The sequence below is a fragment of the Haliotis asinina genome, chromosome 7, assembly GCF_037392515.1.
Source record: "Haliotis asinina isolate JCU_RB_2024 chromosome 7, JCU_Hal_asi_v2, whole genome shotgun sequence".
NCBI lineage: Eukaryota > Metazoa > Mollusca > Gastropoda > Lepetellida > Haliotidae > Haliotis > Haliotis asinina.
In genome coordinates this window covers 29,179,779-29,199,366 of record NC_090286.1, presented here as the reverse complement: position 1 = coordinate 29,199,366, position 19,588 = coordinate 29,179,779, and the positions used below count along the sequence as shown (strand labels likewise).

At 38.8% G+C, this 19,588-nt stretch overlaps 2 protein-coding genes across 3 annotated transcripts in view; one reads left to right on the top strand and one right to left on the bottom strand.

The window, feature by feature from the left end:
• LOC137291073 (sperm flagellar protein 2-like) overlaps positions 1-1,945 on the top strand; it is a 47,189-nt gene extending 45,244 nt beyond the window's left edge. For both annotated transcript variants that reach the window (XM_067822352.1, XM_067822351.1), the window contains one exon: positions 659-1,945. In XM_067822352.1, coding sequence (XP_067678453.1) covers positions 659-727 — 69 coding nt within the window. In that variant the 3' untranslated portion in view covers positions 728-1,945. The remainder of the gene's footprint in view (positions 1-658) is intronic.
• LOC137291075 (probable histone deacetylase 1-B) lies at positions 1,202-17,866 on the bottom strand. The gene is made up of 15 exons (XM_067822360.1): positions 17,733-17,866; positions 15,022-15,134; positions 14,521-14,638; positions 13,681-13,894; positions 13,221-13,362; positions 7,805-7,897; positions 7,410-7,518; positions 6,830-6,970; positions 6,244-6,352; positions 5,520-5,578; positions 4,947-5,018; positions 4,219-4,365; positions 3,356-3,428; positions 2,971-3,002; positions 1,202-2,707 (listed from the first exon to the last, which is right to left on the bottom strand). The coding sequence occupies exons 1-15, from the start codon at positions 17,776-17,778 to the stop codon at positions 2,628-2,630; spliced, it is 1,548 nt and encodes a 515-aa protein (XP_067678461.1). The 5' UTR covers positions 17,779-17,866; the 3' UTR covers positions 1,202-2,627.
• Between the last annotated feature and the right edge of the window lie 1,722 nt (positions 17,867-19,588).

The window sequence follows — 19,588 nt, the reverse complement described above, 5'->3', positions numbered from 1 at the left end:
CTACAGACCAGCACCAAATAGCAGAGCAAGTCATATCTCAAGCGACAGACCCACAGCAAATAGTAGTGCGAGTCTCTGCTTGGATATTATAGATGCACATTAAAAGAGGTGGGAATAACAGAAAACACAATCAGAGACTCACTCTGCTCTTCGGTGCTGGTTTGTAGCCTATATCAGAATCAAGCGCCTATGGTATGATAATGGTATGAGTCAGACTGACCATCATGACAAAGGTCCATGCCTTGACCCCTTTGAACAGTGGGATTAGATTCTTGACATGGCAATGGAAGAATGCCTTAATAGGAGTGTTTGAAATGGAAGTTGGTGAATCAGATAAGGACAACTTTAAGGACCAACTTCTTCATTCAAGTGAAGCGATGTTCTGAAAGATTCTTGTATCGTTGACAGGTGGAGCAACATTTTGATACAGAGTCCTGTATCGTTGACAAGCAAGCACTTGCTTGACAATTAAAGAATCTGTATTGAAATGTCACTTCACTTGAATAAAGAAGTTGTTCATCCATAAAGTTTGTCCTTCATCATGAAAATATGATTGAGATGTCATACAGAGGTAACAGACATTTGGAGTTTGAATGTTGTGTTAAGTATTAGAAATAGAAACAAATCCCTTTTCATGTTTGTTTTTGCACTGTTCCAGGATGTGAAAGCTGTCCTGTCAAACCCTGGCCATGATGTGGACTTCCACAGCATCAAGACCATGGACTAGCCATGGACAATGCTTAATCCATACATCTCACTGTGATATTACTATGTATTGTTCTGTAAGAATGAACAAAGTATGTTGTGTTATTGTTATCCCTTACAAATAATGTTAATGAACAGAAACATTGAATATTCCAGTATCATATTGTTGTATACCAAGTATTTGTTTCTTGTTAGTATAGTATGTCCAGTTTAAATACACTTTCACAACACCGTGTGTGACATTAATAAGTCTGTGATGGAGTAAAGTTTTCATATCCTTATACAGCTGGAGTTCTACTGTCCTAGTATAGGTACAAACCTTTGTCCTATCATTTTGTTAAGTATATGCCTCCAAATGTTCTATGGGTAAACAATTTCTCAAATTGTAAACTGTCTCATTCATGCACACATAAAAACAAGCTGAAAATATCAATAAACTGAAGATGGAAATGTAAAGGGAATGTGTTCAGAAAAGCAACACAATATGCACAAAAAATACTTTCAAATGTTTATTACAGTGAGTTTCAGTGAGTGTTTCATTCAAAATGAAAATGATTCTGCATAAAACTAAGGAAAATTAGTATGAAAGTCCAAAAATCCAAAATCTAATAATGTGATTAAACATGATACTTGTCAAGCAATATGTACAAAAGTTAAGACAAAAATACTATTTTTCCCCGAACATTGCAGTAATATGATATGGTACATGCATCAATATGGTCAAGAAATGGGCTCATTTCTGTTCCAGCTATGACTTGGCAACAAGCTTGGAACTGACTAGACCAGAACATATCACCCAAAATAAAACAACCAGGATTTACTGTTTAAAGACTTGATTAATAACCCAGATCAAGAGATAAATACAATAATAGAGAAAAAGCAAAAATTCCAAATGGAGTGCAGTTACTCAATTCTATGTACAGCCTTTCATTTACAAACAAAGCATTCAAGATATGTTTTTACAATTTTGACGGCTTGATCCTCTTTGGATGTTTAAGAATTTTCTAAAAACACATTGTGATCATGATTGTAAGTCATTGTCAATTGATGCTGTACCAAAGACAATTATTATTATGTACACTTACTACCATCTTTGTCAGCAATAACATTGCGGTTGCTTTCAGTTTTAACCAATTGGGATACCAGAAACCCTTCCAGTCCTTCTTCTATTCCTTTAATCAATGAAACCCATTGCCTTCTCTGCAAACGTTGAGAAAATTAATAAATCTTTCATACTGAATACTTATTTAAATCTTCATTTCAAAAACAATATGTCACTTTAACTGTCCACTGGTAAAATTTCAGTAAATTCCAAATTTTTCACCAGGGCAAACAGTTTAATTAATCCAACCTCTGAGAACGCATCAAAGGAGTGGTCTGAGCATGTGTTCAAGCGACGTAATTAGTTGTCAGCTGTGTGGGAATGATAACTGATGAATTAAGTTCAACTCCAAGGCAAGATGTCATGGTGAATACATAGCACTGATGGAGACATGCGTCCGAGATACGAAACACTTCAAAAACGTCCCTGCGACAATTGAGAGATATCAACCTCATTACTCACACCTAAAAATACAAAATATCATGGAAATATATAAAGGGTAAAGATGATGAATGAGCAAGATAAAAATGATATGCTGAGTCTCATGATTACCATTGGGATTGTCTGTTCACAGACATAAACAACCTGACTTATAGCTGCACGAGCTTTGCTAAGTAGCACATTTGTTCGATACAATTCATTCCACCGGAAAAGGAGTGTCCAGGAATCAGTGCTGTCATACATCACCAGCACATAAACAGCTGTATCCTATTTTCTGTTTTACAACCATAGTGAAGGGTGACTGATACACCATGAACAGGATAGGATGAAGTGAGTTTATACAGCTGTGCCTTAATCCATGTCCTAATTATTACGAAGCTCAATGTTCCATCTTGGTGGGTTCCTGGCTGCTCTGGTCCGACTCCTTACTTTCGGGAGCACCAGCTTCTTTGGCAGCCTCTGCAATAGATACAACAAATAATAGACAAACATACCCAGCTTTTGGCATGGACTGCCCTTTGGAAAATGATTAAAAAGAACAGGAAAAGATCATTTCAATGCCTACCGGAGAAATGAAGAGTACACTTAAATCTGGACACTGCATGTACAAACTTGACATTGTCAGTTTGGATCTAAGGAGTTATGTGAGTGACTCTTAAGCAGAAAGCTTTAACACACTAATATCAGTAACATAACTAGGTGATCTATCCCATTCAACATACCTTTCTTTTCACTTCCTTCACTCTTATCATCACTGAAATGGAAACAGAAGAAATAAGTCAATTTAGAACAAAAAGTAAGATGCACACAGGAGTATGAATATTCAATGAGTCCAACACTGAAAAGAAAAAACAAAATGCCCGATTAAAGGAGTGGTCACTACTGGAACATTCTTTGTCCACACTGCTTCCAACATACAACAAAATGATAGGGTGAGGTCTCATATTGATGGTTTTACTGAGTCTGCATATTTCTTGGTTTACAAATAGTTAAAAACAACAGTGTTTTTCACTGATATTTTTTTCACATTTGTAGGGTCCTATTTGTATGGCCTATGTGTCACTGATCATTTCAAACATGAGAAGGTGATTTTTAGGCACAACTCACCCTGCTGCCTGCTTGCTCTCATCTTTGGCCTCACCAGGCTCTTTCTTGACATCCTTCTTGTCATCTTTTGAGTCTATAATAAATGCAGTTATGTTTCTTGTATTACACATACACAAACTAAACACATCAGCAGTGAGTAATGCTGTATACAGCTGTAGTCAGCAACATTTTATTCACATCATACAAGCCTGTTGATTATGTAATCCCCATCTGACAAACCAGTAAGCATGGGCAGCAATCACATTCCCCATTTTAGTGCATAGAAGAAATCATTTCAGGTGCAGATTCCCATGTTCATGTTACAAGGTCAGTAGAAGAAGAATTGATGTTTGAATGATCTGGCGATGTGCATGCATTCACATTTATGAACACCTGGGCAGATTTCTACCTGTTCTGAATATACTGAACAGCAAAAGAAATGCAACTCTTGCTATTTTTTCAAGTAATAATTTAGTTTATGAGATTTCACTTTTTGATACTTGTGTTTCTTTTGCTGTTCCATAAACTAGCCCAATGAGACAGAATAACAGTAAAACATGTATAAAACTCCTCTGGCACAGTAAACTGATTCCTGGTCAACCAGTACTTATTTGCCTTGTACCAGACTAGGTGACAACATATTTTATCTTCTACCGTCTTTTGGTACAAGTCCCTGTGATCTATCCATAGATCTTTTGTTCACCAAGTAGACTGTCTATTAACTACACCACAGTGGCAAGTTACAATGAGAAGTACCCAGTTTTTAGCTCAAAGTAATACAAACAATCAACCGATATATATTTCCTTCCCTCTGTTTAACTGTGTAGCCTGTCATATGATATCAGACAGAGTACATGTATATGGATACAGGTATGAAAACCAACCTTTGTCTCCATCCTTCTTCTCATCTTCATTACGAGCTCGCTTGGGTTTGGGTTTGTAGTTCATTCTGTCTCTGCGTCCAATTCCATCTTCATCTTCACTGTCTGACAGATCTTCATCACATGCAATTCGCTTGTCACTGGCTCGAACTGCAACATAAAAACTCCCCTTTAACAGAAATTCTATTATGGTAAGTTCCTAAAGAAGCAAGAATCTACATTAATTACATACATATTTGCCTGTAATGATTAACATGTATGTGAAGTTTGGTGAACCTAGCACGTAAACTTTAAGAGCTATCCTCTGGAAAAAGTATCAAATACATACAAAACTAAGTATTATTTCCCTGGAAACAGCAAAAAACAAAATTCTGCAAAACTTCAAAATAGCCAGAGGGACATGGTAAGGTAATAATTAACATGTGTGTAAAGTTTGGTGGACCTAGCATGTAAACTTTAAGAGATATGTTCCAGACAAAACCACAAAACACAGTTGGAACTAAGTCATGTTTAAATGGAAAAAGCAAAAACAAAAAGTCAAAACCTTCAAAATAACAAAAGGACAAAAGGCATATCAATAGGATATGTTTAACTTGTATTTGAAGTTTGGTGAACCTAGCAAGTAAACTTTAAGATATATACTCTAGACAAAGTTTCAGGAGAGAAGGATGGACGGATGGAAGGAATGCTATATACCCCTGTTACATTGTAGTGGGGGTATAATTACATACTTGAAATCCTCTCATCTGGGTTTTCCTTCTCCTCATCTTCACTATCATCTTGGATAGCATCCTCTGGTATGGCTGCAAGAAAACAAGAAATGTGTCTGGTGAACGATTTAGTAGAGAGAGGGGATCTAGCATTTACAAGAGTGAGTGAATTTCATTCCATTCCAGGCAACATTTAACAAGTGACTTAAATTTGCTTGGTTGTTGATTAACACTGCACTCTATGATATTCCAGCAATATGGAAGCGTCTGTGAATAATCGAGTCTGGATCAGACAATCCAGTAATCCACTGCACAAGCATTCATCTATGGAACTGGCAGACAACATGTGTCAACCAAGTCAGCAAGCCTGACCACCTGATACTGTTAGTCTCCTCTTGGGACAATGAAGGGTTACTGAAGACCAGATCTTCACAAGTGGACTTAAATTTGTACAATATCAAGTTCTTACTATAACATATTCCTATCTGATTATTTTGCCCCTATCTAATCAAGTTCGGCCCCTATATAATCAAGTTTAAGTAAGTGAATCTGAAAGACTCCGGGAACAAAAAATGTTATTCTGATACTACTTACCTTGCATCTGAACACCTGGTGCATGAGGAAGCATCCTCAGATTTTCAAACAAACGAGTCCTGAAAACATGATTTAGTCCAATAAAAATCACAGGTAAATCAGAACAAATTATCAGCAATATGATAAGCTGAAAGTGGCTGTGAATGTGTCTCTCCTTGTCAGTTAAAGAGGTACAACATTCTGGAAAAAGCTGTCAGTCATTCAATGTTATCTTTAATCATTCAAAATACCACTCAGCTTGTACCCTGATTAGATATATCAATCTAGTGAGTGAGTGCACTCAGCAATTTTCAAGCCATGTGGGGGTGGTCTGTAAATAATCGAGTCTGGACCAGACAATCCAGTGATCAACATGAGCGTCAATCTGCGCAATTGGGAACCGATGACATGTGACAACTAAGTCAGCAAGTCTGTCCACGTGATCCCGTTAGTCCCCTCTTACAACAAGCATGGTTGCCCTTTATGGCCAATATCAATCTAACAGTTATAGATCATCCGAACTACAGAAAGACAACATATCAGTTTCAAACCTTTTCCTTATTACAACATTTAGATCTTGACTGGAAATTGTGAAACTGTGAAACTTAGTTCTTCTTTACATTATTCCAACAAGTGAAATTCTTTTTTACTTATCGGGACAAATACTTGTAAATGTGATGCTTAAATCCATTCATCCACTCCTGGATGTCACTCCTCATTCATTTGATTCATCTTTCAAACTTACTTGATTTTATCCAGGTATTCTGTTGTGTTCTGATTGGCCATATTGGAAGGACTGATATGCAGTTTGAAGTCTGGTCCATAATATTCAAAGTAGTCATTATAGGGCAGCTCTGAAACATAAAAACACACAATGTAATTCTTATGAACTAAAGAACTGAAAACAAATCTAGTGTTTTTTATTCAAATGCTCAGTCTCACATACAATTAATTACACATTTAAATTTCCCTCAGCAAAATCATTCAGTTTTACGCTGCACTTAGCAATATTCCAGCCATATGGCGGTGTTCTGTAAAGAATCAAGTCTGGACCAGACAATCCAGTGATCAACATTATGAGCATCAATCTGTGCAATTGGGAACCAGTGACGTGTCAACCATATCAGTAAGCCTGACCACCCAATCCCGTTAGTCGCCTCTTACGACAAGCATAGTCACCTTTTATGGCAAGCATCAGTTGCTGAATGCCTTTTCTACCCCGGGACCGTCAGGGGTCAATTCTGATCATAAACACTGAAGACATTCCATAAAAAAGATACATTCAACATGTACCACTTTTACCACTATGAGTAATACAATAACACGCATACCATTAGCCATGTCGACTGCAAGGGCTATAGATGTCTCAAAAGTCCAGCAGCGGGCAACATTCCTGATAGTGTAGCCTCCTCCTCCTAGCAGTAGGACTGGCAGGTTCCACTTCTTCATGTACTCAACACACTTTCCGTGCCCTGCCAAACAATTCCACCAACATTAAACGAGAGCAACAGTAAGCTAAGTAACAGACTGGTTGAAAGAAAAACAATGAGATTGTCTTTCACAGCAAGTAAGGCAAACTGATATCAAGCTAGAGCTGTAAAGTGATAAGAATGAAGGGTAAGACTGTCCTAGCCGTGCTAGACCAACATATTATGTTTGACATAAAAGTGAACTTATTTTTACCCCAACTGTGGAAAAGAAATGTTGATCTGAGACATTGATCACTTTGATACAATCCACAAGCATGTGCTTAATGCTGACAAAGAAACAGGATAAACTACAGTTGTAACCCATGATGATAGGTTTCTGCAGTCTCGCCTGAACTGACTGCTCATGTCCCTTTTAGTTTTACTGCCTTGAAATTTAAGCACAGACATGAATATCACAGGTATGTCAGATACATGCAGTTACCTTTGAGGGTGAGGTTGAAGCATCCGAGTCGATCACCAGACAAAGAGTCTGCTCCACACTGCAGTACAATAGCACTGGGCTGGTACATCTCCATCACTTTCATGATCACCTTGCAGTGAAATAAGCATAGCATAAAGAAAGACTGAAAGTCATATACATGATGGACAATGAGTGTTAGCATGGTAACATTAACTTAACTCCCAGTTGAAATATATCCTACTATTTCGAATCATGGAAAAAAAAAACATTTCAAAAGTCCAACAAATTCAAGTTCAATATAAATATGTAAAAGTCTATTACTGTGGCACTTCAATTATTACTAATTTCTGACTACATTGATTCAATGGAAGCCATGGAAAGTACTTAACTTCATCAAACAGAAGATATAAACATACCGGTTTAAAAATACTTTCATATGACTCATCGTCGATTCCATCTCTGAGGGGGAAGTTCACAGCATAGTACTTCCCCTTACCAGCCCCAATGTCCTGCAGAGGAAGAACAGGGCTTTGTAAATACAGATTAATCAACTGGAAGAGATCAAATGACAAAACAAACTGTCAAGATATAAACCACACCCTGAAATTGCAAAGGACTATACCTGGAGAGGGAAAATAACAAGCTTAATACAAATATAAAATACCATCAGTTTTACATGCTTGTCTCTCTCTCTGAAATTTCTTAAGCCCGACATGAGAATTCAGTATGCCTGAAAGGGGTGGTTGGGAGAGCTTGACGTCACGAGTCAGGAAAAGTATTTAATATGAATTTTATTCAGAAAAATACATATATGTCCTTATCTTGACTCATACTTATTATGCTTACAGATCTGAAGGAATCTGAAGGTCAAGACAAGGATTCTGGATTCAGGATTCTGTTGACTGCCATAGAAGTATGTCCAGTACTCACCCCTTTCGGGAACTATAACACTATTAACAGCGGTAGTTCAATCCTGTTCTTCCAATATTCATCTGTCAGATGGGTGGGGGATAACATCCAGTCATGAAGCATTTGTTGACTGGAACGTGATGATATAATAGCACAGCTAGTGTTCTGCTAGTGTCTAATGCAACTGCGCAAGTCCTCTACTGCTTGACATGCATTAGATGAGCCTGTACAGTAAATGAGTTTGGGACAAGTAGGCGGGACAGGGAATGCAGATAAATCTGCTTGGTTGCTACAGATACATGAGATACATCAGAGATTAAGCAGGTGCAATACACACTGATCGTGGCGTGAACTCAATGTCATTTTTGTTTAACACATGTCCTGCAGACATGATTCGCACCAGGAAATTGAATTTTTAAAATTGGAGACGACAACCTGACGACAACTCATTTTTTCAAACGGAATGTTCTGGAGGGCATTCCCATATATGCAAACTGGGGTCATTTGTCAGGTCGTGGCTTATCTAATACGGGTTCATCAGTATGTCAAGATTTCTATCAAGACCAGTCACGCTCCTCCTTCATGTACAAGTATCTTCATTACAAGTACAGGGTTGTAATCACTCATGCTACTATTGCTAGCCTTTTCAAGATGTGCGTATAGACTCCCAACCATTATACTCTGCAGAGGGTCTCAACAAGTCACGTGATAAAAGAGTGAGTGAAACCCAGCACCTTTGTGGAACCATTAGTTGTTGTGCAACAAGTGGCCTAAATTGATGAATGCCAGTGATGTCCTCCGAGGCAATGTCCCATAGGAAGTGGTTGTCAAACACAGTATTTGATTTTCAAAAGCAGACTTCCATTATAGTTGTTTTCAAGCAGTTTCCATGCAGAGCAACTGTCGATGCCAAGGCTCTCACTTCGGGTGGAGTGGAAACTTGCGGGGCTTCAAATCCTGCTGCTCTGCAGGCCCTCTGCATAACAGCTTTCATCCACACTGAGATAGTGTTGCAGGATATTTCCATAGGTGTGTCTGTAGATAATGGGATGAATAGGTGCTTGAAACGTGGTCTCCTTGTTTTCATTCACTGGAAATACACTTTCAAAGCTATGACTGGGCATAATGATAAATCCTATGTATCGTATGGACCAGATAATGCCGGAATGTGGAATTATCTGTCTGGATGTCCGGACAGTTGATTTTTTTAGATGAAATCCCATCTCACTCCTAGAAGCACAATCTCACAATGACTAAAATCTGCGTTATTGGTCTTCCAGCTTGAACGAACGTAGCAAGGCAAGTAGTTCCGGTACATGAGTCACCTTGTTCCCTGTTTTCATGGTGATAACAGAGCTGTAGGCCGCCAAGTCTGTCGAAAGTGTAGAATCTTTCAGTCCTCCGGTATGTCATAGATGACATGAGTAGCCTGCTACTGTGGCCTTCGTTGCAGTGAAGCCTTTATTTCTGGCATATCTTTCAAACCACATCCATTTATCGTTGTATAAGGTGCAGGTAGATCTACGTTGAGCTAGGGTGAGTGCCTTCACCATTCTAGTAGGATATCCTTGATGTTTGAAGCAGGCTTTGATATGATCCAGACATGAAGCTGGAACAATTTCGGATTACCGAATGTTTCTTTGGAGGATGACGGGTACGTTCTTCAACCTGGCAGTCATGTTAGTTGTCCTAGTCCCTTGATGAGTAGTGGGAACAAATCTCTCAATGGCCACGAAGGCATGACCAAAATCAGCTGCACCCGCCTCATCTGTTTTATCTTTCTGGTGACTTTTGGCAGTAGTACTGGAGGGGGAACGCATAGACATTCAGCCTTTCCCATGAGATGCTGAGAGCATCTATTGCCCACGCTAACAGATCCAGCACTGGAGATACAAATGTTGGTATCTGCTTGTTGAAACATATGGCAAATAGATCTATTTGTAGAGATCCGAATGTCTGACTGATGAGTCTAAATGCCTCTCGATGTAGCATCTATTCCATTGAAGATGGTTGTAGAAAGCATGACCAATGGCCATGACGTTGTGAGCACCTGGGATGTGACATGCCTTTATGTGGACGTTCAAGTTGACAACAATGTCAGCTGTAGCAGAGTGTGAGATCATGTCAGTCCTTGCTTAGTTATGAGTGTTGGCTGAAAAGTTCTCAGCCTGAGTGGTTTTTCCCCACCAGGTAGAGACAGGTGTTTGCCACCAATGAGGAAAATCATTTAGTGAATCATAGACACAAGAACTACAAACGTACTAATAGTTTTATCTCAACTACAGCTCTTTTGGTAAACCTACCCTCTGAAATCATCAGAAATGGACAAAACTGAATACAGGGCAGTCATCAAGTACTTGCAAAAGAAAGGGATGTACCCAACACAGATACATGCTGACATGGTCTCCATTCTAGGGGATGATGCTCCTTCATTTTCCACAGTAAAGAAGTGGGCTGCAGAATTTAAGCGTGGCAAAGCCTTGATGATGACCCACGCTCAGGAAGGCCTTCAACAGCAACCACTCCAGAAAACATCACGCGAGTGCTCGATATGTTGATGGATGATCGACGATTGACTACTCGACATATTGCTAGTCTAGTGGACATCTCTCATGAGAGGGTTGAGCATATTATCACCAACGAATTAGGAATGACTAAAGTTTCTGGGTGCCAAAGCTCTTGACAGCAGAACAGAAACGTGTCAGGTTCCAGACGTCCCTTGACAATTTGCGTCGCTTTGAAGCAGATCCCGATGATTTTGTGGCACAATTTGTAACCATGGATGAGACCTGGATACATCTCATTCAACCAGAAACAAAACTACAGTCAAAACAGTGGAAGCATCCTGATTCACCAGCTCCGAAGAAAGCCAAGTCTGTTCCTTCAGCTGGAAAGGTGATGGCATCAGTCTTTTGGGATTCCAGGGGTATTCTGCTCATTGATTATCTTGAAAGAGGTCAAACTATCAACGGCAGATACTATGCTGATCTACTGAACCAGTTGCGAGAAGCAACCAAAGCCAAACGACGAGGGATGATCACTAAAGGCGTCCTCTTCCACCAAGACAATGCGCCTGTTCACAAATCGGTGGTGGCCATGTCAACAACCCGCGATTATGGCTTTGAACTCATTGACCATCCTCCTTATTCACCTGATTTGGCTCCTTCTGACTTCCACCTGTTCCCCAAAATGAAAAAGGAACTCGCCGGTCACCATTTTGCAAGTAATGATGACGTCATTTCCGCTGTGACTGATTTTTTTAAGGGTAGCTGAAGAAGATTTCTTCCTGACCGGGATTCGGGTCTTGAAGCATCGCTGGCAAAAGTGTGTGAACTTGGAAGGGGACTTATGTAGAAAAAAATAAATTACAAACGTGGACTTTCTAACTTTTTTTCACAGTGAGGCTTAGAACTTTTCAGCCAACCCTCGTATATAGAACACTACTGTAGAGTTGTTGGTGTGTACCATCAGTAGTTTGTTCCTCAATGCTGTCGACCAATGACGTACTGTGTTGATTACAGCTTTCACCACCAAGTGGTTGATATACAGAATGTGTTCGTTGCTCATCCAGATTCCTGTTGCCACCTCGTTGTCCAGGTCAGTACCCCAACCTTGTAGCGTAGAGGTGGTTGTTATAAACCAGCTCTTGCAAATACGTCCCTGTGCAGACATTCAGTTGGTGAGCCCACCATAACAGATATGGTCTGAAGTTGTCCAGCAGCACTATCCGATCCAAGGTGTTAAGGTGCTGAATCAGAACCATTGCAATGTTGTAAATCTGTCTGGTCAACTCCTGCTCCAAAGTGAGCAGATCAAGTACAAACTGCCACTGTCGTGGTGATCCTCAGACATGACAATGTGGTTCAACAGAGGCAGGAATCGAATCCCTAGAAATTGAAGATCCTGCTGAGGTTCTATTTCTGACTTCCGTAGATTCACAAGCCATCCGAGTTCAGTTAGCAGTCTGAAGGTGAAATCAGGCCATAACTGTGGTCTGAGTTGACTTGTCTCATGATGAGCTTGAATGCAGTCGTTCAGGTAAAAGGTGCTGCAAAGTCCTTGCCGATGTAGGTAGGTGAGGTTGGGCTTGGTGACCTGAGTCACCAGGGCGTAAAATACTCCAAATGGTAGAACCATCCACTAGTAGTTCTAACCGTTGAATAGGAAGCACAGATATTTCCTGGAGTCCAGATGTATCAGAAGATGTCTTGTAGATCGATGCTGGCTAGACAACCCGCTGGACGGATGAGATGCTGCAGCTGTGGTGGATGGATCATTCTGAACTGTTTTTGTTTTAGTAGATAATCCTTGTTGAACTCCTTTGTGTTGTAGATGAGTTGAAACTTTTCCTTGGGAGTTCCTTGGGTACTAGATAATATGGGGAGTAGAATCCTGGTGTTAAATGGTTCAGATGTAGTTCTTTCGATTCACATGTAGTTCCTGTCTCTAGTAAAGATGATATGGCATCAGCTACCTTGTCTTGTTGATCCCTGGCGTACATGAAGAGTTGCTGGGTCTCTTGTGAGTGCTGGTGTAGCCTTTATCAGTACCTTGTAGTATGCTCATGAAATATAAGCAAAACCTTATCATTGTATCAGGAACCAAAGTGCCTCATCCTCATCGGGTGATGAAGGGGAGAGTGACAAATATGACTTGTCATGTGATGATATTGGCGGGTAAAGGAGGCTTCCGGTGAGTGAGTGCAATACACGTTCATTTCAATTACAATGGAACTTCAAGGGATTTCAAGTGTTCCGCTATCTTCGCATAGAGGGATGAGATAAGCATAATAAGCTTTAGTCAGGATAAGCAAAATTACTCCTCTTTATCAATGTATTTTAAATCACAGGCACCCAATACTAGAATCTTTAAATTTACTAGAATCCTACATGGATAAAAAGGCAATTGAGAGAGGTAGCATACCCTGAGATCTCCAGTGCCAGGGAAGTATTCACCGTACTTATGGAATGATACAGTCATGACACGGTCTGTTGTGTAGAAAGCTTCCTCTACACCATCACCATGATGAATGTCAATGTCGACATACAACACACGCTGATGGTACCTGAAAATACAGAAATAGTTGAATATCCCAAGGCAGATCTTCACAAATTCCTGAGGAGATACTAAAGATCTTTACAATGACCGTCTCATTCTACCATATTATGCTGAATTATCAGAATGTTGAATAGCTCCTTGATAATGCTGAAACTACATGCCACACATGAGAACACAGAAGATGAATAGTAAAAACTTGTAGTCATACACACATGCTTATGTGAAACCTTCAGTTCCATGTATTGTTTCTTGATAATATCTAACAACAGTTTTAAACCTGTTACGATGAACCAACCCAAAGGAATGGAAAGAGCATTTAACTCACTTGAGAAGTTCCAAGATAGCCAAGACAATGTCATTAACGTAACAGAAGCCAGAGGCCTCTGATTTCTTGGCATGGTGAAGACCCCCTGCCCAGTTGACAGCAATATCAGCTGCCTGTTTATTTAGTTTGACGGCACCAGCTACAGAGCCTCCAGTAGATAGCTGGCAGAACTCATACATCCCATCAAACACTGGACAATCTTCACCAACATTGACTGCAACAGACAGACAGCAATATGTCAGCACATAAAATATTAGTATGTGTACAACTCATATTTTGTTTCACCCAGAGAGACAAAAAAAATATACGTCCAGGGCTCCAGATAAATACCTCAGTCAAAATTCTACACCACTGACTGTACACCATTGCTGTGATGTGTACCTGCTACGCTTTCTAAATTATTTCCATATGGACATTTTTTATCCATACATACAACAATACTGCCCTGTTTTATTGTTTATTGACCTATAAGGCTATTTGCACAAGAGTAGCAATGTTGTGGTGTACATATGAAACAAAACACAAGATCACTGCAACTCCATTAAATTGCCCTCAGTACTCAGTTATTGAAAAAAAATAAGAAGTATGTACTCAAAATGTTGGAAAATTATCTGGAGCCCTGCATATCCTTCAGTTTGGAGAGTAAAAGAATTAGAAGCACATTTGACAATTGTTAACAATAACACTGTCACAGCTAAACATTCCGTTGACTCCAGTTATGGGGTGAAACAACCTTTTTGGAATGGTGAAAAAAAGATATATGAAAAGTATCATTAAAGTTCATTAATGCTCTAACATATAACAAAACTACTAAAACAAGGAAATCTTTGCCAGACTTACATCGCTGCATCTGTTTGTTGTATTCTGACATGTTGTCTGGACGAATGCTCCGTAAAAACTTGATGTAATCATCACTGTGGAATTTGGTCATTTCTTCAGCTGTAGCTTTGTGTGGCCTCTGTTAATAAGGGTAAAACTGTTTTATCTTTGATAGAGTGTACATCTAAGAAGTGTTCTGGGTGTTCATTCAATACACATGAACACGTCAACTTCATTTAAGGAGGAAATCAAAAGAGTTGAGCATGTGTAAATAACATGCTTAAAAATCAAAGGAGCCCTATTACACAACATCACAGAAATAGAACCTTGGTTCATGGATCCAGGCATCGCAAAGGGATGCAACTCTTAACAACAAATTGTGGCACCTTAAACAATTTCAAATGACCATCAAACCGATCGCTTCAGTTACTTTAATCAGTTACTGTGCTTGTTCTTTCCAGCATTTAATTCTGATCATGTTCAGCTCAGCTGACACCGATGCATAATTTCACATCTACTCACATAAATCTCCATCTTCCTGTACAGTCCATAGTTGAGAATAAGATTGTGTGTCATTCGTATTCTGTGGGGCTTCATGGGGTGACCCTGTCCATAGTAGTAGTTTCCAATGTCACCTGAAATATTTATTATTGTCAAGAATTTCCAAAATGAATATGAAATGTATTTTCCAAACAAAGATATCATGTGTAAGCTGTAATGTTTACGTTCAAAATTAAGCATGAAAGTCCTTGTGGTAATCCAAACGCTTCACAATTAAGGGCATCCAAGACTCTGATACCACTGGTGCATGGCTCAAGGGTCAATAGACAGACCCATACACTGTCCACCACGATGCAGAAAACCTGCATATTTGACACACAAATTACCTCAAATATGCAGTAAATTCAGAAGCTTGCACCATTGCTGACACAATCCTTTGTTCAGATAATCTAAACTTCTAAAACTAAATGTTTGGCAGTTAACTGCTCAGTGCTGATCTTATCTGCATTACCTTGTTCTTCATTGCTGTTAACAATCACAGTTGACATCTTGGTGAAAGTTCCAAACTGCTGAAGTTGTCTCTCAAAACTATGTCCCTGAACCCCTCTCATGACACCAGGGAATCATTATGACTCCTAAATTTTTATGTCTGGGGGAAACACTGTCCACAATGATTATTTAAATCACAGGCAGTACATTAAATTTAACAGCAAACTGGAATGCTATGGAATTTGTGCTTCAAGGCTTATGGGCTTTCTTTCACCCTCAATACAAACCATCAGCATTAATTTGATGAATTTTATCATGATGATTGTCATGATGCTATCCAAATATTTAAAATTAAAATGATTATTTATACAATCCTTCATTTCCCATAACTTGTATACTTTAAATGACACCATAAACCATTTTATCGCCAACAATGTAGCTTATGATGTTATGGAAAACAACTTTCTGTTCATTAGATACAGCCACTTTTTCGTGTGGATTACAATATTTTTGGTTGCTTTACTATTTAATCCTGCTGCTTACTGGCTCCAAGGCCCATGCTATACTCCCCACCTGGCCTTACCCAGTTATGTGCCACTTGTTACTCAATTACATGCTGCTGTTCATGCTAGTCTGATGTTTGTCACAACACACCATGTACATACACTTTTCATCACAATGTCACTTTTAGCTTGAAAACAGTGTAAGAATCTACATCAAAACCTCACTCGCTGCCATTAAAGTATTTTTGTAAAAACAGCAACATAACAAAATACGGAGGATGACTTCATAATCCATAACTATGCCTAATTTCAAGTGGCACTGCACATTAGGAAATATTACAATGTCAACAATACAATGTCTCCAACACCATCATGACCATTACACATAATTATGATGGGTTAACAACATTATCTCGAATAGTGTCTGACCCTCTGACAAATCCAGCAGATTTGCCAACAGTCAGACAGAAGTCCCCAACCTGCTGGTCCCAGTGTCTCACTGAATATATCACAATAACTTTGTCTGAAGTTGTCATTTCTGGTATGTGACACTTGTTTACTGTTTATAAATTTATGTTATTAATGTCTGTCATTATGTAATGTTAATAATTTCAATGCCAATTATGAGAAGTTTTAAATCTGAAATGTGTGTTTAATTTTATTCTGTGGGTCCTGTGAATTTTCAGTGGGTCAGACAGACATCTGAAACTTGCAGGACCTGATGTCCTGTTACTTTGAAACACCATTCGTGAACAGTGCATTATTTACATTTTATTACTAATTTACAAAATGTGGTTAAACTGAATAAGACAACTATAAAAGTGAAGGTGAATACCAGAAATATGAAACCCTATTCCGGTTCCTTATTAGACTTGTCATTGATACATTGTTTTAGTTTTACATGGACAAATACAAAATTATATACAGGGAATGATCAATCATCATTAATTTAACTATTAAACAGTATGTTTCAATAGAATCATTTCATTTCTTCATCTGAAGCAACTTGATCAAAATTACTGATCTGTAGGCCTAACCTCATTTTAAACACCATCATGCTATCATGACCTTAGCTTTTCATTAACATCACCTAAGTAGGCCTATTCATTAAATTACACACATCTCTGATAATCATCTTAATCAGTCATGCACATCTTGCAGTGGTAAGATGTGATTTGCAGGACCAATGATCACTTTTCTTGGTACACCAACATAATAGTAACACTGGTGTTCCATAGTTTTCCCAAATACATTTTTTTATGCCTAAAACGCGTTATATAGCTAAACAGTCGCGATGGCTTCATGAAACAACTCCAATAATTCATATCCGTAACCATACAGTGACATATATAATAATCGTGGGACGTTTTGGATGCCAATACAAAATTCCAAATTGAACCGCCATAATTCGGAAAACGGGGCTTCCATACTTTTTGCGCGTGTGTCGTAGCAATGTTTTCCTACTAAGTTTTAATGCAGAGTAAATAGGAAAGTTGAAAATTTAATGACTACACAAAAAATCAAAACGAATATGTGCCTATAAATATGTCGTGAAATCTACGTTTCTGTATAAAACAACAATAATAATACTTTTTCTTTGAAATGACAACACAGACCGGCATGGGAAGTTTCCTCAGAGGCGCTGACCGACAAAGGGAATGAGTGCTTATTTAAAAACCATCGCGCAGAAACTTCCTAAAATTTGCAGATTACTAAAATAACTTGTGAAAAATCACTTACCGTCATAATAATAGCAGACTTTTTTCTTGTGAGTTTGAGAAGCCATCGTTTGTGTGCGCCCAAAACAAATCCACTTTATGCTAATGCTGAAAAACTCCGCCACCTAGCGGGGATTCCCTCTACAACTTATTATCTCCCCCTTATTACTTTGTGTGGTGAGATGGCCATTACACGCTCGTTGACTCCTTTTATCTACCACTGGATATTGTATGTCCCAAACTACCGATGCACCATCACAGCTGCATTATTGCATTTACACCATAAATTAAATTTCTCTTTGGTTAGATAATATTGACATTTCCAATTAAACAACAATACAAACATCACTGAGTGGTTTTTCGTTTAAGAATATTGACTTATGAATATTTGTCCTGTAAGAACAGTAACTATATGGAGTTAATGGTGGTAGTCTAATCATGGCAACGATGGCACAACGAAAGGGAACTTCATGTCCCAAATTGCCAACATCCGATGCAATCATCTCTCCACCTCGCTATCAATACCTACCATGTTATAAATGAGAGAGAAAAAGTATGTAACATGTACTACAGTAAGCAGGAGAGAGATTTTCTAGGGGGAAAATCTCGTTGTTTTAAGCAAAACTGTTAATTGTTGTCATTGATCTGCTTCATTTGCATTCTAGAAGTAGGTGATACTATGTGTGATTGACCACTTTATTAGTTTGTGATGCGATGTTTTGGTACTGCAGTGTAGGTTCATATCGTTCCCAAGTGTGAAATTGTGGCGTTAAACATTTCAGAACGCTCGCTGCTGACGATGATATTTTACGTGCGCCTTCCCACACGATGCGTATTCTGCATAGGTAAAGGCTCTATAACCATGGTTGTGCAGATTATCCCGACTATAAATTAGCGAGCGAGTGCGGTTTTCGTCGTTTTTAGCAGTATTCCAGCAGTATCACATCGGGAGACACCAGAATGGTCTTTACACATTGTACCCATGCGGGGAATCGAATTCGGTACTTAGGCGTGACGAGCGAACACTCTACCCACAAGGCTACCCCAGTCCTCTTTACAGCTATGAGCAGACATAGCTACATCCAACTGGGGATATTGTAGACAGCATGATGGTATGCATGTAATTGTTTAAAAACAAGACCAGTGGATATTAGTAACTAATACTTCACTGCAATTACATGTTTTCAATTTGTGACCCTATAGTTATGTATATGCCTGTTTGGATTGCATGTATAAATGTATAACCTGTTTACTTATAGAATACTGTTCTTATTTATATGTATGTGGTATAGGAAATTGTATACCTAACAGAATATTGTTACTGTAAATAACGACCTATTTACAATGTGTCACACCATCAAGTAATCTTTGAAACGTCGCATCATCATATATTTTCAAAGTTGTCATCCAGAATGTATCCAGACTTTATACACCATTAAAAAAACAGGGGATGTTCCATTTTCCTAGCATCTCACAAGCAAATGCCAGTGCAATGAGAAAAAGTAATTAACTACCGTGCAAATAAAACTAAAATCACCTGATGTTATGGCCCATAACGAAGACTTCGGGACATACATAGTAGTAATATTGTTTATTATACAAAATATAACCATTTACCAACAATGGAACAGAATCACCAATGTCCGGTCGATAGTTTACATGTCACTCAATCAAGCACAGGAGACGTGGGGTCAAAATGACACATTGCCCAATCACAAATCATTAACAATAGGTGTTTCAGGTCACATTATGGAACTGTCCAAGCATTCAGTCGCGTGTGTGATGACCTCTTGAATCGATAGTGCCAACAAAGTCTTCTCATGCTTGGGTGACGTTAGCTACCGGATGACGTCAGCAGAAATTCGGCACCACAGATCC

Excerpts from the sequence above, each read along its gene's own strand:
- LOC137291075 (XM_067822360.1), bottom strand. The coding sequence starts at position 17,778 with ATGGCTTCTCAAACTCACAAGAAAAAAGTCTGCTATTATTATGACG. Across the intron at positions 15,135-17,732 it reads AGTCTGCTATTATTATGACG|GTGACATTGGAAACTACTAC; the intron begins GTAAGTGATTTT and ends TAAATATTTCAG. Across the intron at positions 6,971-7,409 it reads CTTCAACCTCACCCTCAAAG|GGCACGGAAAGTGTGTTGAG; the intron begins GTAACTGCATGT and ends ATTGTTTGGCAG.